This window comes from Melopsittacus undulatus, chromosome 3, assembly GCF_012275295.1.
Source record: "Melopsittacus undulatus isolate bMelUnd1 chromosome 3, bMelUnd1.mat.Z, whole genome shotgun sequence".
In the NCBI taxonomy this organism is placed as follows: domain Eukaryota; kingdom Metazoa; phylum Chordata; class Aves; order Psittaciformes; family Psittaculidae; genus Melopsittacus; species Melopsittacus undulatus.
The window spans coordinates 27683324-27708464 of record NC_047529.1 but is presented as its reverse complement, the minus strand read 5'-3'; the positions used below and the strand labels follow the sequence as shown (position 1 = coordinate 27708464).

Below are 25141 nucleotides of genomic sequence, written 5' to 3'. Positions count from 1 at the left end.
TCCCCTGATCATCCTCGTGGCCTCCTCTGCACTTATTCTAACAGTTCCATGTCCCTTTTATGTTGAGGACACCAGAACTGCACACAATACTCCAAGTGAGGTCTCACGAGAGCAGAGTAGAGGGGCAGGATCACCTTCTTTGACCTGCTGGTCATGCTCCTTTTGATGCAGCCCAAGACATAGTTGGCTTTCTGGGCTGTGAGTGCACACTGCAGCCGGCTCATGTTCATTTTCTCATCGACCAACACTCCCAAGTCCTTCTCTGCAGGGCTGCTCTGAATCTCTTCTCTGCCCAGCCTGTAGCTATTCCAGTTCAGGAGTTAACTAACACTTCAAAACCTTGCACTTACTTGACCTGTCCCTTGTCTACAGTTTTATAAATACATTTCTTAGAAGTGCTAAGTGCTGTATATAGCAAGAGTACTTTAAATAAACGAAGAAAGTACAGTATGATGTATCTTATGACGTATCTTTCAAAGTAATGAACTTGTAATTTTTTAAACTTCGGAAAAAACGCTCATTGACCACCATCATTCAGAACCGTGCATGAAAGTTGACCCTTCCACCATATAATTCATTTGCTGACTTAAATTTTACAGATTGTTATTTGGCTTTAATAAACTCAAACAAGGCCAGGTTAGATGGGGCTCTGAGCAACTTTGTCTAATGGAAGGTGTCCCAGCCCATGGCAGGGACTTAAGACTAAATGATCTTTAAGGTCCCTTACAACCCAAAATATTCTACAATTCCATTAAATATCCAAAATATACTATATACAAATACATGCTTAAAAGAGATCTATTGCTCTGCCCTCATCAAGCAGCCTTAGCAAAACCAAGAGCTATTCCCTGCCCACTAGCAGGGGCTGTACAGGCACATACCTCACAGTGCAGCAGCCAGGAAGCAGCACTGTGTTCCCCTGCAGCCAGCCAAGGATCCACAATATGCAGTGCATTGCTGAGCCCAGAGCAGGAATCATGGCCACAAGCAAGGAACAGCCACTCTGGTTCCCTGCTTCCACCAATACAATCAGGAGTGTGGACATCCCCTTATACATTCAGAAGTGAAAATGAGAATTCCCCCTATGCCAAGAAGCCTCTGGAGCTGCCTCCCCCCCAGTATTTGTCAGCTCTTCCCTTCTATCTCATGATAACATCTGTCTGTCTGAAGACCACAAAAGGGAAAGGAAATAAAATAAATTGCAAAAGCGACAGACAAGTATTTTCAAACCCAGGAGACTGTCCTTCAACTACATGTGAAAGTCGCTTTATCAGAAATCAGGGTTGTTTGCTAGAATGTGCTGTTTTGCATATCAATTTTACATTTACATTTGCACTACTCAATTAACAAGAATACCAGTGAAGATATTAACGCCCTCCCTTTGTCATGGAGAAGTGTTTTAAATACAAAACCTCTTCCTAGCACAATTTTATGGTTTTTGTATTTTAAAAAGTGCTAGGGGAAAAAAAAAACTATGATGGGAAAATTAGCAGTAAGTAAGTAGAAATCACACTGAGAAGACATTTCCAAGTCTCCCAAGTTCTAAAATTTGTGATCTAATCTTACTTTATAATATTCATGGAAACCTGCAACCACGCTTTGCTATATATTGATTTCTACCCCCTCAGTTGCTGTAATTAAGTTTGTACATGCAAAGTTAACAGCATGAAGTTTTCATCTTCTCAAATCTTTAGGAAGTTATAGTCAGTCTTTGCTACACTTAAAATAATCTTCCACTCACTGCAGGAAGTAGTTGAACAAAAGCAGAATAGGGCACCTGCCCACCCCTGGGAACAGCTGCTCAAATACTGTCCTCCGGTAAGTACATGATTAGATGCACTGTTTAATTTCCTGATTTGCCTCCAATTTAAGAAGGTGCTACATAACACAGCCATCTGCTTGAGCTACTGGGTGAATGTGTCAAAACCAGGAATTTTTAGCAGTATTACAGCCACTTGTAATTCATCCAAACTACATGTATGTCAATACTAAAAATTTAACAAATACATGATACTATCACACTTTGACATTCACAACATAAAAAAGTACAACTACGCTCAGTGTAGCTGTAGCAATGTAAATCGCAATGCTCTAAGCAGACTTTCTGAGTGATTATGTAATTATGGCATGTTGTAATTACACATATTCTTCCAACTAGCAATGATCTGGGTAAACTAACTCCCTCCTTTGAAATTTTCTCACCAAGTCAAAAATGAGGACACATTCAAAGACCTTCAACAACCTCTCCAGAAGCCCTATGCCACAAACCACCTACGGCCGCACAACCTTCCCACTGGCACCTCATATTCTACTAAAAGATCTAGCTCCTTCCCTGGACAGAAATAGACTGAATGTACATTTTAAAGTTAAGATAAAAGCCTGAAGACCAATGGAAATTTATGTTGTGATTTTCTGGGCAACACAGAGGAACATGAAGTACTGTCCCCATAAATGCAGAGGTAAGCTATTCTGCGCAGTGGGCATGAAAATCAGATAACTTCTTTCACAACTTTCCCTTGCAAACCAAGTTGCACCAGCTCTTTATGCTACATAAATAAGGAGGAAAAACTAAAAGTTTCTTACTGCAATAAGGCACTTCAGTTAAGATTCACTTTTTTTCTACTGAAGTCAGCAGAACTGTCTGTCTTTAATGTCTAAGGCTTCCTAAAAAAGTGGTGCTTCAACTGTGTCAGTAATACAGTATCAGAAGTAGTTATTCAACAAAGCCACATTCCTATGTTCCTCGTGTCTCCTGCTTTTGCCTTCGTGCAGTTTCATTTCTTGCTGTATCTTCATCTCAGCTTGATTCCCAGACAAAATTTCATTCTTTCAAAACTGATCTTGTATTATTTACACAATCTGTCATTAACTGATCTTAATATTAAATGTTTGACCATGGCCGTATACCTTATTCAGAGTTGTAAAGTCATGCTCAGCCAGCAGATTTACAGCTTTTTAAATGCATCTACACAGTCCAGGCTGCTATGACAATTGTTCTTCATGACAATAGGTCTGCTGTACTAACCTGAAATGCATCACATCATGCAGGAAAAAACCGTTTCAAATCTTCAGATTGAAAAGACCACAAACTTTTGAAGACTGGGGACATTTTTAGGCAAGTCAAGCTCTTAAATGATTTTCAGAATTCTTCCCTTTATATTACAACAGTTCAGGTGCTCTTTTTTCCCCCTCAGATGCACATACATGCCTGAGGTTGGGCACCAGGATGTTCTCCTTGAACTTAGTGCCTTCTTTAGATAGCGCTCTGAAGGTTTTCCAGTTTTCAGTCTACGCAATGGCAAAAAACAATAGTCAAGCCTATTTCGTGGCTAAACAATGGCACCTCACCAACTCCACAGAGAAATTCTAAATAACTACTATTAATAACCATTTAGAAAGAGTTTCTGGAGGTCTACTGGATGGAATACTAACTCAGCATTCTCTACAGAAGTATTCCACTTATGACACAATCTGAGTTCAGGTGTAGCTTTATTATAAACATTTAACTTCCATATGCTTCAAACAGAATTTTTGAGTGAGCAAGTCTGCACAGTGAAATTCAACAGAAGTAGCCAGGGTAACTGAAAAATGCTGTCAATAAATTAGACAATGTTTGATAGAAGCGTTGTTTAAGAGCACTTCAAAAAATTCACTGGAAAGAAAAAGAGGATCTAGCCTGGCACCATCTCCTGAGGAGACTCACATCACTGCATAAACCACTGGGGTTTTAGAACACCCAACATCAACAGGGTGCCTGGGTGGCCATATGAATTTGCAGCCTTACATTTATAGTATTTATTTTCCATAATTTCTTGGAACGCAGTTCATAGTTTAATGTAGAAACCTTCCCAATCTTTGTTTTAGATGCGTGATGTCATTTCAATGTCATTTCATCTCTTTAACAAGATACAGCTTTCAGCCAATTAAGCCTTTCATTAAAAAGGTTATGTAAATGAGAACATTAATACAAGCTCTTCCCTCTTGCACATTCATTGCCTAATGAGACATTATCAGTAATCACCTAAGAGGTTTATAAATAAAATCTATGTATTGTATTCCTCCTACATTGCCTATCTCCAGGTCTCAACATCTCAAAATATCTGGCTTATAAAACAGATCTTGCACACATTAACTACACAGAATGTATAAAAGTCATTTTAAAATGCATGTTTTTAAAAAAATAAATATGATCAATTTGAAACCCATCTTTAAACATACTATAGTCTATTAAAATCATTTAAATAGGATTGTGTTAAAGGTAAAATGAGAAAAAGCCTAGAAGTTGAAGTAAATGACTCCTGGAATACATGATAAAGTAGTTATTTCCTGCATTTTTTAACAAAGCCTGAAGGATTTCCACAAATAACAAATGGGAAAATGTTGTAAATCTAAAATATGTTGGTAACTGCTTTAATTCACTGAAGAAAAATAATCAAAAGCAGTTCTTTGAGAGGGATTCCAAAATGGAACTTAGTGAACAGGTTGTACTTTTTCATTAAGTTTGACCAACTTTCATTTTTTTTTCAAATGAAAATGATAACTTCCATATGAATTATTTCTCATTACATGGCTATCTAATATACATGCAGTATCAAGGACAAGTGTAAAATAACCTTTTGAAGCTTTTTTTTTTCCATTTGCTCCCAACAGCCATTACATTGCTGATGCATCAGGAAGCATTTCAATAGAAACTGCAGAGAAATCAGAAGCTCAGCTATGCCATAGTTAAGTAAAATGTGATATCCACAGCAGTTAAGATGGATGTCTTAAGAACTTACTCCACCTTACTCTTCTCAGAACAAACTTCTAAGGCAGGTTAACATTGTTTGCTTCCAAAGCTGGGTATCTAACAATGAGTAAATCAATTACAGCAACCCACAGTAATTTTCAGGGCTGCAGATTAACCAGTCAAGCAGCCTAAGTTTGCATACAGCAATGATCTATTCAAGGTCTGAGGATGAAGTTCTAGGACAGTCTAAACCAGTCTCCCTGTCCCCTAAACAAAAATCCCCACCCCACCCTCAGCAATGCCTTTCCCATCCTGTGCAAGCCAGTTTAGGGAGCTAAACTGGACAGGTCTTTTGCAGTTTTCCTTTTTGGCCATTTAGCTCCTTATCTGGCCATGCAGTGAGCAGCTATAAGGAAAATAATCAGTGGAAAGGCAGCAGAAAGAATATATCAGCCATAACAGATCAGTTGGATGCACAGGGAATTACTCCTGAGAAATGTCATTTCATTCAAACTTGAAAAACTGAGTGTGGGGGAGAAACAACCAACCAACCAACCCACCAAAAACTGTAAAGAAGTTGTTTCTTATATTTTACCAATACAACTGTAATTAAAAAGATATATAAAGTCATTAGAACTGATTGCTTCTGGCCATACTAATCAGTCTATTTTAAGAACAGAAGATATTTTCATAAGTCTGCAAGAAAAATATGTTGAAAATACTATCAATAGCTATTAGATTATCCACAGAAAATGTTTTGCATTTCGCTGAGTTATGGTTCGCATCCAAGTGGACAGAGATGTCTGGAGAACAAAACACTCCCTACATACTTTAAAGGGGCATCCAGTAAATTAATTTTTATTTCCTGACAAACAAACAAACAAAAAAAGGCAGTAACATGCCAAAATAGTGCGTATTTATTTCATTATTTCAATTTCAGTGCGTATTTCATTTCATTTATTTCAAACATTAACACTGTACCCTCCTTATGAAATAAAACAGGAAATTTAGAGACGGTAAAAATGAGAAACGTAATTTGTAACAAAGTCACACTAACATACTGCACAAGGGTCACATTCAGCTGCAAATTAACACACAGCTATATCAGTAAGTATGTATTTTGGGAAAAGATTAATCACAAACTATTCTCATTTAAATAATTCTATTTGAAATTGATCCATCCTCTACAAAGAAATAGTACCATCACTTCACCTTTTCAGATAGTTTTTCTTCCTCATTCTATTTAAGACAATAGTCATGACCCCCCTTGTAAAAGTGTTGTTTGGATTTATATTAGTTTGACAGAATTGCTTTCGTGTACCTGTGCTGTCAACTTGAAAACCTCTTCCCTCCCTCCGCTTCAAAAAAAAACCCCACCCTGCAAAAATCTGTTCAGATTCTCCTCCTCAACTTCCCATCCCATTCTGCAGATAAACCTTGGTTATTCACTTTATCTTAAATCTTGCCTGGAGTACAGCCATACAATTTTATGGGCATGAACACTTCTGGAGCCTAGTCCTGCTGTCCAAAACACTGCAGTATTCCTCCACAGCCAGACTGGATGCCTCAATACGCTTGCCTCTGGCTCCTGTGGCTGATTTAGACTTGGAATACTGATCTTAGGACTCAGGAAGAAACACAGTCTTCGTGAACTGCATCTTACAGGGTCAGGGCTCTGGTGAAATCTCCCACCTGAAGATCCCGGTCTATAATTACATCTGGAGCAAACAGGGTTTCTAAAAAGAGATGAGTTTTATCATCTCCATCCAGAAACCTAAGCTTTTGAGAGACTGATCCAAAACTATGGAATAACTTCTCATGCTAATTAAGCATCACAGAAATGCCCACCAAGTTCTCCAGTGCAAGTTGCACTTCCTAGTCAGATGTTTACTACAATATTTGTCTCTGGATATCATAGTTAAGGAAGCCAGCTTACAGAAAAGCAAATATAATCCCCCAATCTCACAGGACAAGCACTGAGGGCTTCCAGCCCTGCAAGTCTGAGACAGACTTCAGTTTTCTTTACCTATATCAAGCTTGTTTTTAAAATGCATTTCCTAACACTGAAATGTGTTCTTTCAGCAACATTTGATGTTTCTGGCAGAAAGTTTCTCCTACACACAATATAAAGGTTAGTAGTTACCGTAACTACTTATAAAATAAGTGGTTAGGAAATAATACAATTTATCTCAGAATTTAAAAGTATATTTATCCTTTAAAGATGGCCTGTGTGCATATGGAAAGAAATAGGAGAAAGTAGTGGGTTATTATTTGACAGTTTGGGTTGAAATTGCTTTTCAAAGACTAGCCTAACAAAGGTAGTTCAGCCCACACCAAGATGAGCAAACTATATATAAAATTGAAGTAATTTTCACTAAATGCTTCATAAAATGAGATGAACAGGACAGAACATCTGTTAGCTATATCACCTGATTAAACTTACTGAAAAGCACAGAGGAAAGACAGATTATCTATGTATTGCCTCACTACAAACACTGAAAAATAGTTTTTATTATAATTTCCAGTGTTACATACTCAAATTTGTCCAAGTGGATAAATAACACAGAAAACTTCCATGTACACATACATATATGCATAACAAGACACACTCCTAACCAGTGATCTCAAGAAAAGACTGCCAGTACCATGGAAAAAGGTTCAATTGTCTTTAAAATACAACCCTTTAAGAAAAATAATAAAAAGGTTCTAGAAATACCTTCCTATTTAAAAATGTGATAAACCAATCATTTTAATTCTGTGATTTTCATCGCAGTGGCACAGTTGCAAATATTCCTGTTACACTCCAATTCAAGTTTCACCCGAATATTCCAGTAACAGAACAAAACATCTGGAGTCTGAAAAAAATTAAATCATCACTGGGCCCAGGATGTCTGCCCTTTCCTCTTCCTCCTATTATTTCTCCATGAGGCATACACAACTCACTCCAAAAACACAATGACATACCTGAGAAAGAACGGGTAGCATTCCATGGAAGTCAGTTGAACCCATCACTAAATTACTGAATGTATTACTAAATTTCACATACGGTAAACTGTTTGGCTTCAAAGCAGTAATGACTAAGCTCACAGAATTACATAATAAGAAAACACATTCAAACTTTAGGTTTAAGATGTCAGGAATCCACTTAAATAAAATGTATTCTTACTAGGAAACAGACCTCAGTTGTTAGTCTTGACTGAAATGGCTCCATGTTGCTTTAGGATGAGAGGAAAGATTAAAATGAATCAGTACAACAAGTATCCTACAAATCAAAGACATGACAAAAAAATATTACACGCTCACTGGCAACACTCACCAAATCCACTGTTCTCTGGACTAAAAAAACCTTATGCCTAAATCTGGGCCTATAACGTAGTCCTACCCACTTAATTGTATTTACTAGAATGTTTTAAGCTGAACAATCTAAGTGCTTGAAAAACTATAGCCTAATAATATGTCTGAAGAACTCTCCCCCACCCAAAAAGTGCCTTTTTAAGAGCTTTCAGGAAACTTCTCTTAATGATCTCTTTTACTTTCATGATTAGTTGAGTAATACTATTTTTCTTAAAAACACCCTAATCTAACTATCTCAGCTGTATATCTCAGGGAAAGGAATTTATAATGAAAGAGAAATAGGAGAGAAAGTACAAACACCCAAAGAAACTCCCCACTGTGACAGAGAATCTTTTTTCACCTTGCGACTAGACGATAAATTCATGTTTTAGGAACACCTGGACAGCATAACAATACAGGTTTTGGATTTGTTGTACCTGATCTTTTCACATTAGCATTGTCAAAAAAAATAAAAAGGAACTTAATGAAAATAACTAAGACCATCCCCTGGGATACACACTTCTCTGAAAGTAGATTTCCATTAGAATGCCTGATCAGAAGATGTGGTATCTACAGAAAGTGATCCTGTCAAGGTTCCTGTATTCTAATGGTGGGAAAAAAATGTTTTTGTATCACCCTCAATCTGTCTTGTTACCAAACACAGAGCTCTGAATTGTTTAATATCATGCTACAAGTAGGAAACAAACTGAACATAAAACTGAGTGTGGTGACATTGCAAGTGTCTGTTCCCTCCATAGATCATATTTGACAGAGTTTCATGAGATTTTCGACAAAGAGTGAATACCAACTCCAATTGTAACTCCAGTGAACTACTGGCCCATCCTTCATGTAACCCCATGAAGGTCAACAAGATCAAGTGCAAGGTCCTGCACCAGGACTGGGGCATCCCCAGTATGAATAGAAGCTGGGGATGAAAGCAGCCTTGGAGGACTTGAGTGTACTGGTGAATGAAAAACTGACATGAGTTGCCAATAGGCACTCACAGTCCAGAAAGCCAATCGTACCCTAGCTGCATCAAAAGGAACATGATCAGCAGGTTAATTGAGGTGATTCTGCCCCTTTACTACATTCTCATGAGACCCCCACCTGGAGTACTGCACCCAGCTCTGGAAGCCAAACACGAGCAGGAAGGTTAGACTAGACAACCACCAGTGATCCATTCCAGCCTCAACTGTTCTGTGATTAAAAATACTTTTTTCTTCTACCAACTGTAAAAGTAAACATTTATTTTCTGTGGAAACTTCAGAGTAGTTTTATCTGTGATAAATATACCCACTAACCTAAGACTAACCCCTTTTTTTCTTTAAACAATCGTGATGCAACATAACATTAGTTCATGGTTTTGCCTTGATGTGAGAGTATCATATCAGAAAACTGCAGAAGTATAAGGTAAAATTAGTATTTATAAATTTACAAATTTAATCCAGTCAGGTTATCAAAGCAGGCTGCACTGATCTCAGTCTGCTTTGTGCCAGTGTAACATAATGCACAGATTAGAGATGGAGCAATAGTAACATGGCACTAAGAACAACTTCCAAATAAGCACTGGCAGCTAAAACCTCAAATTAGTCATTCTGGCATTTTGTACGCTGATGGATTCCACTGTTTTCAGAAGAAAATATCAGCCAGTATTCATCTTTAAAACCAGCTTGTTTACACACACAATGTTATTTTTTCCTAAAACAGAGGGAAAGAAACAACAGATTAAAGCAACAGGCTAGAATACCAAAAAAAAAATGGGCTCACATTACCCGAATTCAAACACAGACAAGTACTAACAGGAACTGGCCTTTTACAGGTTCCTTTAAAAAAAAAATAAAATTTTGCAGTTTCTAGAATTTTCTCTATACATAGGCTAGCATGACAGTGTGCTATTACCCCTACTTTCCTATAGATCTGAATGCAATAGCAGAACTTATTTCACTCTTTTTTTCTAGTTCTCTTTTCTTCTGAGTTTATATTAGCAGATTGTAGCTGAAGTTCTTTGCAATTTTGAAAGTAGCTACAGTGTTTGTACAACAGTACACAGACCTTTGTTCTTGTCCCCATGCTCCCTTCAAGGTTTCATCACTGACACTGTGGCAAGACACACAGATAATGGCTTGCACTAGAAAAAAAGTAGCCTGCGTATTTGAATTAATAAACACACCATTCATTTAAAACCTAGTTCTTTGAGGAAAGGAGATACAGTGTGGAGTTTTTAGTTCGTTTCGGACAGGCTTAGGATCAAAATGAGCTGTTTCTCTTTTTTAAAATGTCACAGTGGTAGTTACCATTGTGATCTGCAAATCTGCCCAGATTAACTGGGAAAATGATTCAGGTTCGTTTTAATCCAGATTGGTTACTCAAGTCAATTCACAACACACCAGCACAAACATTTGTGTCACCATCAAGGTGGTGCCCCATGGAAGCAAGGTGGAACTACTTCTTTAACTGATAGCAAAACTATTTGTGGATCTCTGTAAAGCTATTTAGTTTTAAATGGATCCATATAACTTAAGGGAGAAAGACACAGGTTAAAAAGTTTCTGAAATCACTCAGGTTCATTTCCCCATACTGAAAAACTTCTGTCTTCTTCATATTTTTAATAACAGAACATTTATTGTTCTATTATCAAAAGCCGTTTGGTATCTCCCACTAAGTGTGTAATTTTATTGATTTATTCACAAACTCTTGGAAGATAAATACATTTTTGTTAAATATATGAAAACTTGATTGCTAGTACTGTTAATAACTGCAGCTCTTAAATACAAAAACATACACACCTTTCAAAAAAAAATTATAAAATCTACACTATTAAACTCCAGAAAACCATATTTAAATTACAAAGACCATCATGTCTACTCTTCTTCTAGATATGCTAGTTCTAATGCAGAAAAGCCATGTTGGCTCCATTAATTTTTGCACATGCATACCATTGAGAATGTATGTCTGTCCTCTGCTGTGCCCATCTTTTTAAAAAGAAAAGGGACACCTTTTTTGTTGTATCTTCCTTCCTTCAGAGCACTGAGTCTACCTGAGAATAACTAGGCTAGTCTTAATTACTGCTGTATTTACCTCCACGTTGCAGGCCCAAGGACCATACTTGCCTATTCAGTAAGTTCCTATCTACAAAATCTCATCTCTTTCTAGCTTCTAGAAGTAATTTAAAACCAGATACTGCATCCTACCACACTTTAAGGTTTCCCTAATCCATTGACTACCCACAGATGACGACAGAGCTTATCTGAGAAGACAGAAATACATCCTAATGGTCTTTGTGTCTGATAGATATTCACAAAGGAACCCACATCCTCAAAAACTTCAGTCCCAATCTGACAATTAAGTACCTTGTATCTTCAGAACTGTAGGCTTAGCTCAGTCTTTTCAAGACAAAACTATTACAAAGAAAGACTTCCAGGCACTTTAAAACTTACACCAGGTATAAATGTTTTCTACCAATAGATAATAGCTTTGCAAAGTAGTGGTACCACCTTCATACACTGGGCAATGAAATATTGCCTTAATCTCCATGTCATTTAGCAGAAGACATCCAGGTCTGCCCTTAAGCATATAATCATTCAGATTGGGAAAGACCTTCAAGATCATTGAGTCCAACTGTTACCTAGCACTGCCAAGCCCACCACTAAACCACATCCCTAAATGCCACTAATGAGACAATTAAATGGCAATTCTATCCAAGCTGACATTATGCTAGCCAATGGAAGAATATTTTTCAGTTTATTTAGCCTGTGCTTATTGCAAAATTATCAGTTTCCCCTTTTTGTGCAAATTTTTCTTTGAAATACAAACAATAAAAAAATACTGTGAAATAAAAATGTGGAAAGAAATTCAGGGCTAAGTGAATATTCCAAGTTACTTGGGAAAAAAAAAAGGCAAAATAGAAAATAGATTTCAAATTCATCATGATTGTATGAGTGGAAAATAGTTTTCCCATAGATAATAACTTAATGTTTCAAAAAATTTCCTTAAGCTTCGGCAAGAAGTGGTTCTCATAGTATTTGCCTGTCTCTCCTTTCCATTAGACCTAAGATCAATTCCCACCATGCTGATCAGTTCCCACCATGCTGATCAGTTCCCACCATGCTGATCAGTTCCCACCAAGCTCTCCATTCCCTACACTGTAACCACAGCTTTTGGACAACCGCAGTCAAGCACACTAGGGACAGGGCAATACCATGCCAACTACAGCACAGCAGGACCCCAACACTCTCTGACTTACTGTTACAGATATAGACTCGCAGACCACAGCAATATTTTATGTTTACCATTATAGATACAGACTCACAGATCACAGCAGTATTTTCCATCCATGATTATTTTGCATATAATCAAACACAGAGCAAAAATGTTATGATTCTCATGTACTTTCAGCATCAGTAACTCTTATGTTATTAGAGCATCAAGCATGTTTGTTTCTCCCCACCTTCCATTTTAGAAGGCAACTATCCCATAGGTAATCAGATTTCATACATTAGAAAATAAACCAAAGCATGATGTCAATAAATACAATATCACAATACAGAAAATTATTTGGTGTATAAAACCAAGAAGAATTCTAATGTGCCAAGAAAGAAGCCCAGTCACCTTCTGGTGGTTATTTCCTCTACAAATTAAGCTTGAAATCAAAATACAACTAGAAAGTTTTACCTTGGAATGAAATGTAAGACTTTCTTCAATCCTGCTTCCTACATACTACAAAAAGCCGTATCTTACACATAATGGCATTTCTCTCCCCTCCTTCACATTCAGCTTCCATTTGATGTAACATGCTGATAAACAGCAGTAACTTCATTGTACATTGCTTGGTTTGGGTTTAATAAAAAAGTACTTGAGTTGCAGGTATAATGAAACTTCATCAATATACATGTAAGTCTGAAAGCCATACTGTGCATCTTCCCTCATAAATTCTGCCAGTGTTATTTCAAAACATTAATTCTGTATTACCAAATACACTACAAGCAATACAGTCTAACCAAAGCATACCATACTGTGTAGAAAACTCTACACTTAGGCTCAACAATGTCTTTAGCTTTCTGATTTGACGAAGAAAGTCCTGCAGTAGAGTCATATAAAATAAAACTAGAAAGTCTTCTAATAGTGAGCAATGTCACTTACAGAATTGGTTTGAAAGTCTATTTTACATTTTTAATACACCAAATTTTGTCAAAGATATTTTCACGGGTAGACAAGGGACATTTGGGACTTCTGGCACTTGAGAAACACCATACAGCACAGGCATAGGAAAAACACTGGTATTTCTACTAAGAAAGTGAAGAGCACTGAAATAGTTTATTTTGACTCTTAAACTGCCTTTCTTCAGAGGCAGCCAACCATTAAAATAGATGAAGTGATTCATGCCTCATGGTGCTACTGTTTCAGGCTTCTACATGTACAAACAATTCTTAATCATACTGCCCATATTTCAAGGTTTTCTTCATAATCCTAAAAAAAATATTTTCAAATAATAGCTGTATATTTACAATTAAAAGGATTTGTCAGCATTGTATATTTCTCAGGAGATACAGCTTGTATTAGTATATTTATTATTTCTTAAATATTTACCTTCTAATTCAAGCTTAACATAGCTCCAAAACAGAACAAATACTACACTACACTTTCTGCAACCTTATTTGCTGCTGCATTCAGGTTTTGTCACAAACGTTTTGACAACAGGTCTGCTGCTCCCCACCCTCACTGGTATAAATGCCATTTCCAGAGTTGAGATAAACCCTTCAATTCTGGGGAGATGAACAGCAGAGAAATCAAGAGGGATGGCGAATAAGGAAAATAAATAAAATAAAAACATTTCTTATAACTGAAGCCATTTATTCATAGTAACACTGAACAGTAAACTTGACAGCAATAAAAAAAAAAACCCAGAGCTTTACAAAATTTTGTAATAATAGGGATATATTTTTATCTTGGAAACAACTATTTTAGCTTTCCGTATCAGATCTATAGCTCAGCTCAGGTGCTTACAATACCAGAATGGATGTAACTCTCAAATTTAACAAAATTACTAACTACTTTGTACCCACAGAGAAAAAAATCAAACACTGAATGTTTAAATTAATAGCAGTAGCTGCAATACAGTAATAAACTGACAGTACCTCCTTGCTACATGAGTAATTCAAATAGTTTTCAGTAACTTTTCAGATGAAAGAATTAAAAAAAAAAGGGGGGGGGGAAGGGACACTTATACACCCAAAAGAGGTCATTAAATTGAACAAGCCAAGAAATAAAAAATACAGCTTAATGCCTAAGCAGGCTGATTTTACTGTCAGAGGAAGAGGTCCTGAAATGTTCATTAACGGAAACAGATCATGTGTGCATACAGCTGGCAGTAGAAAGGTTTTCATTATTCACTAAACTAACAGCTTCCAACATGGTATTATTCCCTGCTCTTAATTTTCTTGCACTGTTAGAGGAAATAATTCTATTCCTAAAATGAGAGACTTCATGGCTATTCTATCACGAAAGTTTAAAAACTCCACTAAAAAAGCACTGAGTAGTCAAGCATGATTACATAATTGTGTAAGGGGCAGAAACAATCTTAAGTAACTCCACAACATCTTATATCTACTTACTACAACTTGTTCCAAATGACTTAGGTGCACATATTAGAAGTCTACCCCAACATACACTTCCCTGTATACCAGATGGTGCTAAAAGTAATTCACAAATAAAAACCTGTCCTATACATGCAAGAAATTATAAGGCTTGTGCCCCTAATCTCACACTCAAGATAATCAGTGCTAAACTGAAAATGGAGACCAGAACAAACCAGTTTCAGAAACCACAAGGAAAACCAGTTTAAAACTAGCTTCCATATGAAACAGAACATTTTCATAGCATATGTAAGCCAAATGATTGTATACCCCTCAACAAGAACTATGCTATTACAACTTTTAGAGCATAATCTCTTTGCAGATATGTACATACACACTACAGTGAATTTAGCGATGCAGCACTCTTCATCTTGAACAAAAGCATAGATTTACCACACTAGGATAAATCTACACTGTTGAGAGAGCAACGTTTGATACTTAATCAACAACTAAGCTGCAAACTTTGGACAACTACCCATAACAGCAGTGACAGACATGGACAAAGAACAATAATGCATTACAAGCCTTTAAACAGTAATCAAGATTTTAGTTAAACTTTAAGTACACTTCAGAAGTATGGAACGTCAGCATTTTTTCCTTCTAGTTATTTATTTGGTGATGGTGTCAGCCAACATTCGTTTTAAGATTTACGGAAAAAAAAGAATATTTGGTAAGATTAGCTTTTCTTCTTTCATGATGGTTCAAACCTTCTTTCCTGTCTGTATGTGACCTCCTCTTCATTTCCGCCTGAAGTATAAAAAAATTCTTGTTTGGATGAGTCACCCAAACTTTACCCTGCTTTATGCAGGATCCTGTTATTCTGTACTTTAAATACAAACTAATAAATCAGTATCTGTGATTTAGAACAATCAAGAGGCAATAAAGCAACCACGCAGTTATCTGAATCCTCAAGATTCAGAATTAAACACTTCCATATAAAGTTTCCTCATGATGTTCTTTTTTATATCACATAAGTTCGTTCTAAGTATTAAATTCTTCTCTAGTAGAGGTTTAAACAAAAAAACAACTTCATCATCTCTATTTTATGTAGTTGGAAATGAAGAAATATTTCTCTGATAACATGCAGCACTAGCACTATATTAGACTTCAGACCCTCCTGCACACCATCTTCTTTAATTATCTCTCTGCCTGTACCATCTGAACCACGCTGTCCTGTTAACAAAAATGAACAACGAGATGACTACGGTACTAAAGTAGCAATGCTGCACACTAACATCAAACCCCAGCAGTCATCAAACCCAAGTCTCCATCTGGGCACACAGAAAACACAAACTATGCAATTAGTGACCATTTGCGAAAGATTTGACTTACATAAATCATTCTACATACAATTAATAAAAAACAGGAACAATGAAAAATTACTTGTATGTGGCACCCAGACTGGATTTTTTTCTCATATCTATCACCTTTTAGATCCCACAACAGAAGCAGAAGTTGAACAGGAGCCAACTTGAAACAAGCCAACTAAACTCACAGTATTTCAGAATAAGGAAAAAAAAAAAGCGCCCCTCTGTATCCATAGCAGATGAACACAGAAAAAAAGAAAAAGTAAGCCCACACCACATAAGCAGCCTTTACTGACTGAGACTATCCAACCTAGTGAAATCAGGACAAAATTCACTGAATCATAATCTTCAAAAATATAGAGCCCTTGCATATTAGAGGGTAGCCAAATCACCACTTTAAGCATACAGTCATAAAACTTTGTCAGCAGGTAATTAATATAATGTTCCAAAATAAGGATGCAAGTGGTGCTTCACCTGCACTAAAGAAGCTTAAATGCCACTGGCTGTGAAGATGCTGCTGGCAGTATGAGGAGTGCTTTGATGTTTTACTCTGTAGCAGCAGAAGCGCCATGACAGCAGGTATGGCTTTGGAACCAAGCACTACATTCACCATTCTGTTTACATAGCAAAAGACTCATTAAAATTAATTTATTACTAGCAAAGGCTGCCAATATAAACATAGTATTCTTGCTCTTAACCAATGTGATGTACCAAGACAAAAGTATTTTAAATAGATTTGTTACCAGAAACACTTGGTGCTTTTCATTATAACAGTTTAGACCAACCTTGGACACAACATAGCAGCACCCTACCACCCACCCCCCTCAGAACACCCCATGCTTATGGGTTATAAAAACATACATATATTTAAATATATGTGTATATATATATATTCTTTCATTATGTAAAACTCCACTGGCAAGTTTCAATCACTTTCATCCTTAAAATCCAAAGTCAGTTCCTTTGTGGCAGTGATACAATTCCAGTCATATTTTGTAGCTCAAACACTGGCAAGAAATCATCAACTGAAAGCTGCAGAGACTGGTTACTGTGGCAGCATGTTTTTTTTTTGCTTCATTTTAAATTAGGCAGCTTTTGTTATGGACTGCATTACTAGACAAACAGCCAAACACTTTGTCATTGCTCTGTGTCATTAATTGAAAATGGCAGATATAATTTAAAAAAAAAAAAAAAGTTTTAATCAGCATTTGCACACATCTCCCAACTGACACTGAGGTTACTAATATCTGGAAAAGTAAAGAGTTCCTGATTCTCATTCCATCACATATAAAGCAGAAGAGAACCATGCTCATTTGACAGCATGGCTGCCCTTTTCTTTCCCCTGCCCCTTAAGCTGTTACACATACTGAACAAATGAACCACCCTGCAAACTGATCAACACAGGTGAAATATTGAGAATGAACATTCCTCTTGGGAGTACGCACACAAGATCTGCATGCATCTCATGTGTGGTGGTAAACGCATTGATGCTGAGCAAACTGGCTTCTCTGCTTTCTTAAACTACAAGTATTTTAAGCCTAGCATGGAATAACACAGTATATAAGAACACGTAAAACTATCAGAAAAAAGAACTGTCCCTTTCGAGTTAACTACATTGCTATATATAAATCAATCACATGGGAACAATGAACATAAAACTATTCTGTTTCTTTAAAGCTCATCTTTTTCAAGTCTGCAATAGATGTTCTGAAATCACAGATCAAAAATATAAAATTTATAGATATAAAATTTACAGATATAAAATTTACAGAAAGAATCAAAAGCTAAGAGAGAAATAACAGCCCAACAACTATAATAAACAAGGAATAAATTATTTCTTCAAGAACAGAAATCATGTGGCCTTTTAACTACTTACTGGGCAGTAAGTTTCAGGTCAGATCCTGCTAACTGCTACATTTTCAGCTCTGCCCTTTGCTTGCTGGCTCAAATGAACACAACAGATTGTTCTTGCTGATTCAAAATTATATGGCAATAAATTCAGGAAAATGAGACAACTTTCACATCAAATCTGTGAGCTCCATATTAAATATGAAACATTTAAATTCTGTAACACAAATTCTGTCAAGGGATATATGTTTATCAACCATGATGATCTGGAGATCCTGTATTAACAAGGCTCAGCCTAGTGACCTGCTAAATTAGCACTCTTGGCACAATGTTGTTATCTACCCAGTTGATGAGACTGCCACAGACAGATGCACCTATTGAAAAGGTCAGAGTCACTGCTGTATCTGCAGCCCACCTTTTGTTAGGGGTAGAATTCTGGAGTCTCCATGGTAAGGTTCAACTTAGATGAAGATCTATTCATATTCAAACTAGTATAAATAGACACTTTACCTGACAGCTTTTATTATTATTATTAAAGATATAAATAGCAATTTAGTTCAGTTTGTTTGTTTTAAGTTTTAAGGCATGTGTATTGAGATGCTTAACCACTCTCCTGCTAATCATCTCTCGGTTTCTCAGTCCATGAATGCATTCCCAGCCTAGCCCAGCACTGTGCCCACAATTTTGCTGCTACACTGCCTAATTTTTAAGAACGCCCTCTTTCAAACACTGACACAACCACAGCAGAGCAGGCAGAAGATAGTCAACACTTCACATCTCTGGCATAATGACAACGTTTAAGTTTAACAGTAAAATCCTAAGGCTTGCACTGAACAAGACCAAGGGCAGACACCATTTCCTTTCTCTAGGGAACTGCAGCTCCAGCAAAAGGACCAGGCAGACAACTGCAGGGAGGAGGATGATAAGGTTTATCAGAACTGTTCGTCACCACCATAAAACTCTACAGTTGAGTTTGGCATGTGCTGAAGTGATACAATTACACATGGCAAGGAAGTAGAGGTCTGGATTAGTTTTACACAGCCTACATTGACCTATCTGTTCTAGTTTTAGAACACATTCAGTGTTCAGCCAACACTTACCAATGCACCCCTAAATAACATGTATAATACAGTTAATACTGTAGACAGAACATATATGCAAAAGTATAAGTATGCAAACATATTTGAGAACTGTTAGGCTCTTCTTAAATGTAGCTAGCAACTAGGAACTATTTGGTAGGAATGTATTTATAGAAGTGTTTCTTATAGATCACCCAAGGTCAAATACCACTAAGCACTATTATCAGTGTGTACATGCAGTACACATAAAAATGTCTCCTCATTAAATTAGTGGATGATAGATACTGGCAGAAGAACAAATAATAATACAGTAGTTTTACAAAGTGATCTGCACCATGTAAGTGTAATACATAAAACAGGTCTTCATGACTACTAATGCAATGTTACACAACCAAAAAGAGTAAGAGACTGTATGACAGAAAGCTGTGACAATAAAAGAGCTATTTATCTCAGCAGAGGCAACTTTACACGGGCTTTTAGTATGATACAAGAAGAAAAAGAGCAGTCAGTGGATGTCTAAAGGAGGCTGCAAAAACCACTTCCCTTTATACATATCTTTGCTGATGTCACCCATCAAATACAGGCTATGCATCAGACCCATGCTAATGAGTAGAAAGTCCTCTTTGTTGTTTTTTTTGTTTTGTTTTTTGTTTGGGTTTTGGGTTTTTTTTATCCAGCATCATCCATCATCATGATGATGACCATGCCACACATTTCAATTTGCACTGTTTTTAAATTCTGCCTTCATAACTACCAGAATAAACTAATTAGCAAATTCTCCATCTCTTAATGCCTCTGAATTGAGACTACTTGTCTTTTTCAAAGACATATTTCCATCAAACACAAATGATTATGCTCAACACAGGCACAGACAAGAGTTAAGGCATACAATATAGAAAAAAATCCCATTAGAAAATATGACGGTTTCTCTTAAAGCCCAAAGAGGGATGGGAGGAAAATAATCAATCAATGTATTTGGCTTCATGGATTCTCCTGCTGAAGAAACAGATGGATGTGGTCAGCCATCCTGCGCTCAGGAAGGTACATAAAGAAAATCTTTTCATTTAAAGCCACTGAATAAAATCTCTCTTGATAAGCTGTGGAATTGGTGTCTAGAGAAAGACAGCTTATTACCTCCGCTTCTCACGTCTTTCAAATTTGCACCATGTGTTGCAGATTAACAGTTACTTTCTTGCTTTTTACAGCTTCCCAAAAATAAAGCATGCATACAAAATGCAGAATAGCAGCTGTTTATGACTTTTTGCAGTGTAAGGAAATGAATTCCATTTTGAATTCCATTCCACATTTTTAGTTTTGGTTATGTTATTTTTGGAGGATGAAATAGTGGCATTCCAGCTAGTCTTTTTAAGATGTTTTCCCTGACACTTAGTTTCTGTTGCTGTACTTCTACTTTTAATTGAAAACACATTTCCACTCATGATAATTTACACTTAAAGTAAGCTGTTTAGTAAATTAGTAAATTCTGCCATTTGAATATGATGTTTTCATACTTGGACTGCATAGCAGAATGCCAATACAAAATTGATGTCAAATAGCATAAAGCAACCATACCAAAGCCCCAAAGAAAAAGCTTTTACAGGAACTCAGTTGCAAATTTTCTAAACCAGAAAACCAAATAGATATGCCTGTAGTTCATCATTTTATAAACAGACATGCTGAATGCACAAGCTAGGAAATTTCATTGACCAGTATTATATTTTACCTGCAGCTAATTTTTAGCAGCAAGTAAAATATAATTACAGAAAGGAATCTTATTTCTGTAAAACACACAGAAAGAGAGCAGAGAACAGTGATGAACTTTGCCATAAAAAAAAATACACATTCAAACTCCAGCTAACACTCTCCCATGGTTTGCTAATTTCTTCATTGTATTACATGAAGTGGTGGTCACCATTGTAAGTGTACAAAACAAATAATCAAGTGCTAAGCAGACCAGTCTCAATTTTGCAATTAGAATTTCTCTTCAGAAACATAAACGGGGTTTAGTGTATCTAATCTATGTCCAAGGCAGAGGGGGTGAGGGAATAAAAGAAACACTGTTGAATATAAAAGCAGAGAGTGTGAAGAAACCTACTGGGGTTAAGTATTAACCTGATGCATTTTTCAGAATGACTGTACTATTTTTAACTGCTCTTTTTTGGCCACAGGTCAAAGTTTTCCTAGCAAAATACCAAAGTGAAAATGCTGGGAGCGAAGCCCAGAGACAGCTCTCTGCTCTGGCCTAGGCGAAAACTTATCTGAATCCAGTTAGATATGCAGCACTATTTCCCACTCCCCTTCATTGACTACTATGGCTGTCATTATGCCTCTGAACATCCATGAGAGCAGTAATACAGTACTCAAGCCTTGAGAAGAACATTTTTCAGATGTTATACGAAATTCTTATATTCTCCACACAGCACAGACATACATACTGTTCAGTCAGTTCCTGTATTCTTGGCCAAACAGAACTGAGTCATTTGAAAGCAGAAAAAAAAGAGACTCAATGTAAGTGCCATAAGCAACTCTTACAAGGACTGGGATTTCTGCCCCCTTTTCTGCTCCTCCTAAGTGGGGCACATTGGAAATCTTGGGACAGATTGGAAATTTGTAAATAAAAGGTTTTAAGACTCTGAAGTCCAGCAGTAGCAGTAATAATAATAGCCTCTGTCTTTCCAGGGTTTGGATGTTTTAAATGGGGAAATACAACTCTCTTCCCACTTCTTCCTGAGGGCATGGATTTCTTACTGAAGGAAATTCTATTTCATACAGTCACATAGAAACATGCTATTTGAAATAGGAGACAGACGAATCAATTTGCCCCAATGGAAAAAAATCGTGACCCCATAGGACTCCCCTCCACCCCAGTTTACATTTCTCCCTTAGGCGTGCCCTTTTCCTGCACTATTTCCACATCGCACAGCAAACCTCAGCTTCACCAGAGGCTGGTTTTACTGTGCGGGTAAAGGGGAGATGTGAGAGAGGATGGGGACTGGATGCCTGGCAGCTCACACAAAGGCAGGTACTTTGGGAACGGACACGCTAGGATTACGAGGCGCGAAAGCAAACGATGTGAACGATGATGGGAAATAAAATAAAAAAAAAAGCGCTCTCCTCCCCAGGTCAGATTTTCCCAAAGACGCTTCTCACTTTCCCCAAAATACGCTGCACCTAAAGAGAGAGCGCTGGCTCCTGGTGCAGTGTCCGTCCCGTGTGTGCACCCCGAACAGCCCCAGGACCAAGGGCCCACTCCCAGCCGGCGGGCCTCCCGTCCGCTGCCCAGCGCCCCTAGCCGGCTGCCCGGCCGGGGGCGTGGAAAGGCGCCGCCCCCCCACAACCCCGGGGAAACAGCCTCCGTCCTCCCCCAAGAAAGCTTCTCCAGTACGCGGGAGCCCTTTCCTTCCTTCCTTCCTTCCCCCTCCCTTCCTCCCGCCCGCCCGAGGCGAGGGCAGCGCTCCCTTTGTTACCCCGCCAAGCGCTTTCCCCCGCGGCGCGGCGCAGCGCGGCCCTGCTGCCCCCCTCACCAGCAGGCTCTCCACGTTGACCGGGGAGCGCGGGTCGCGGATCATGGACTCCAGCTTCCTCTGGCGGCCCTCGAGCATCCCCGCCGCCGGCTCCAGCGCCTCCGCCGCGAGGGGAGCCGCCGACATCTTCCCCGCCGGCTGCTGGCTCATCCTCCGGCCCGCCTAGCGGCGGCGAGAGACCGTCCCCCACAGCCGGGAGGAGGGGACTGAGAGGGGCCGCCCGGCGCGGGGCCTAGCGCGGCAGAGAGGCCGGGGAAGGGCGGGGGCCCGGCGGGCCGGGTCTGTGCAGAGGCGGCAGTGGAGAGCAGTGCGCCGCCGTTGGCCGGCCCGCGGCCGCCCGGGCATGAAGGGCGCGGGGAAGCTGCGGCTGCTCCGCCCGGGCAGAGGGAGGGGAGAGGTGGGAGGAAGGGAGGGATCGCTTCCCGCCGTGCCCCCGCCTCTCCCCCTGCTGGGGGCGTCCCTCAGCGGGCTCCGGCTCACGGCCCGCTCCCTGCCGCCGGCCGGGCCATCGCGCGGGCTGCGCGCCCGCCCCGACAGCGGAGGGAGGCGGGGAGGGAAGGGGAAGGCGGCGACCGACTCGGACTCCGGCTCCTTGTACCCCGCCTCTTCTGCTGCTCGGGCGGGAGCTGCGAGCACCGCCGGCTTGGCCTGGTCTGGCCTCACCGCTGTCCCTCCGGCCCACCCCCGCCGCTCACTCCATTGCGCGACTCCCGCCTGCCCGCGGCGCCCGCCCCTCGCCCGGCCCGGCTCTGCTCGGCTCGTCCCGCTCCGGCCCGGCCTCTTCCTCCCCCGGCCTCCCTTACCCACAAGGCCGCGCTGCGAGCGGCGCATAGCTCAGCGCTCACTCACCGCCTAACTATAACCCTGAGCTCAGCTCCCCGTGGCCAAGGGGAGGCCTGGGGCCGCCCCGCCGCGCTCAGCCTGCCGCGGCCGCAGTAGCGAGGTGACCGCACGGCCCGCCAACCCTCGAGGCAGCTGTGCGGGTAAGGCCTCGCCGAAGGGCTGGGCCTGATCACAGCAGCCGGAGAGGGAAGGGGCTGTGTGATGCCTGGGTGAGTTTGGCTGAGACTTCATCCTGCCCGCGTACTGTAAAGCACTCCAAAATCAACCCCAAAACACTCGAGAAAGTGGGTGAGCAGTGTCTCAGCAGTGCTCATGTACTAGAGGGAGGATGGAGAGCTACCAGGTAGGGGCTGTGTGAGGGAGGATGGATGACCACCTGCTGTGCTGGACGTGCTTACCACTACCTTGACGCTGCTTGGTGGGCATTTTGAAGGGGTAGGACGCTGTGTACAAACCCAGGCAGGAGCATGTTGTAGCTGGGAGAGTGATGTTGCTAGCCTGTTGTGGCTGCAGGGATGAAGGAGGTGACTCGGATGGCAGGGATGCTCCCTAGGACAACTTTGTGGCTGAACTATGGTTCCAGCAGCTCAGAGCTGATGTTACTGAGCAGAATGACAGGGACGATGGAAGTGCCATCCACAGAGGTGGAGGGACCTCTGGGAGGAAAGGTTAACGTTTTAGTTTTATTGTGTTGACTTTCAACTGGTACCTGGATGTCAGTGACCTGATGTCAGAAAAATGGGCTGGTACTTTAACTTGAAAGGAAGAGGAGTCAAAGAGAAGTAAATGTGTGAGTCACTTGCATGGTTTTGAGTGAGATCACTCTCTGATATTCTGAGTCAGGGCCATGGCACTGAACAGCCCCCAGTTTGAGGGTAGGTCAGGTCTGAGCATCAGCCCAAAACCCGTTACTGGAATCTGGATTATAGTCCACAGAACCAAAATTCCCAAATCTGACAGGAACACACGCACACACACGTGAATGTTTTGAGAAGTTATGATGGCTTCTTTGAGCGCACCACATTGAGTTCGTGAGTTTTCTGGTGAAAATCTGTTTGGGAGAGGCACTGTTTACTTATATTGTAGGATTACTTCATCTCCCAAACAGATTATTATGTGCTTTACTGCAGTACCACGAGAAAGAAAAATCACATAATTTGCTTGAGCAGTTTACATTACAACAAGATAAAAGTAGGTGCAACAGCTAGTAGGGGTGCTATTAGGATTAGGATGTGGGTACTGAAGTTACATGGCTTGGCATGTCAACCGTTGAAAGCTCTACATTACCTAAAAGAACAGGATTTCTTCACATACAGCCTACTCACTGGCTAACTTCTTGTAAGTGGCACAGCAGAAATGGTTTGGGTTGCTGTTTTTTTTAAAGAAGGTATTTAAAATGGGTTTGGACAAGAGGCCAAGTGTGAGGAGGTGTCTCCAGTGATTAATAAGGAGCTCATGCTGGGATCTGCTAATGTCAACAACAGTTTTGGGGGTGATTTCAATGAGCTTTGATTCAAGTACCAGGTGATGTGAAGTTTTAAGCTCTCTTCTCAGTTTCCCCTTGGCTACAGACAAGTTGCTTCTCTTTTCCTCATTTTTCTTATCTAGAAAATAAGCTTTGTAAAAACTATTCTTACTTTATCTAACTTATGTGATTTAATGACATTGTCCAGGGTGCTGTTTCGACAAAGGTAACAAATTCTTAAAGAAGCATAACAGCCCTTTTTACATACAAAACCAAGTGTGATTGTGACTTCAAAAGCAAGTGTGTAGAAGCAGTAACTTCTTGAAATTCTTGCCCAATAGATCTGTTCCTCTAGCCTTCAGGTCATACCTGTTTGCTGAT

General features: G+C 39.5%; 1 protein-coding gene across 3 annotated transcripts in view; it reads right to left on the bottom strand.

The window, feature by feature from the left end:
* Nucleotides 1-22619, bottom strand: part of ROCK2 (Rho associated coiled-coil containing protein kinase 2) — a 97612-nt gene extending 74993 nt beyond the window's left edge. Inside the window, exon 1 of one of the 3 annotated variants that reach the window (XM_034060809.1) lies at nucleotides 22453-22619. In XM_034060809.1, coding sequence (XP_033916700.1) covers nucleotides 22453-22602 — 150 coding nt within the window. In that variant the 5' untranslated portion in view covers nucleotides 22603-22619. The remainder of the gene's footprint in view (nucleotides 1-22452) is intronic. The other 2 variants (XM_034060807.1, XM_034060808.1) reach the window with 2 other exon arrangements.
* Between the last annotated feature and the right edge of the window lie 2522 nt (nucleotides 22620-25141).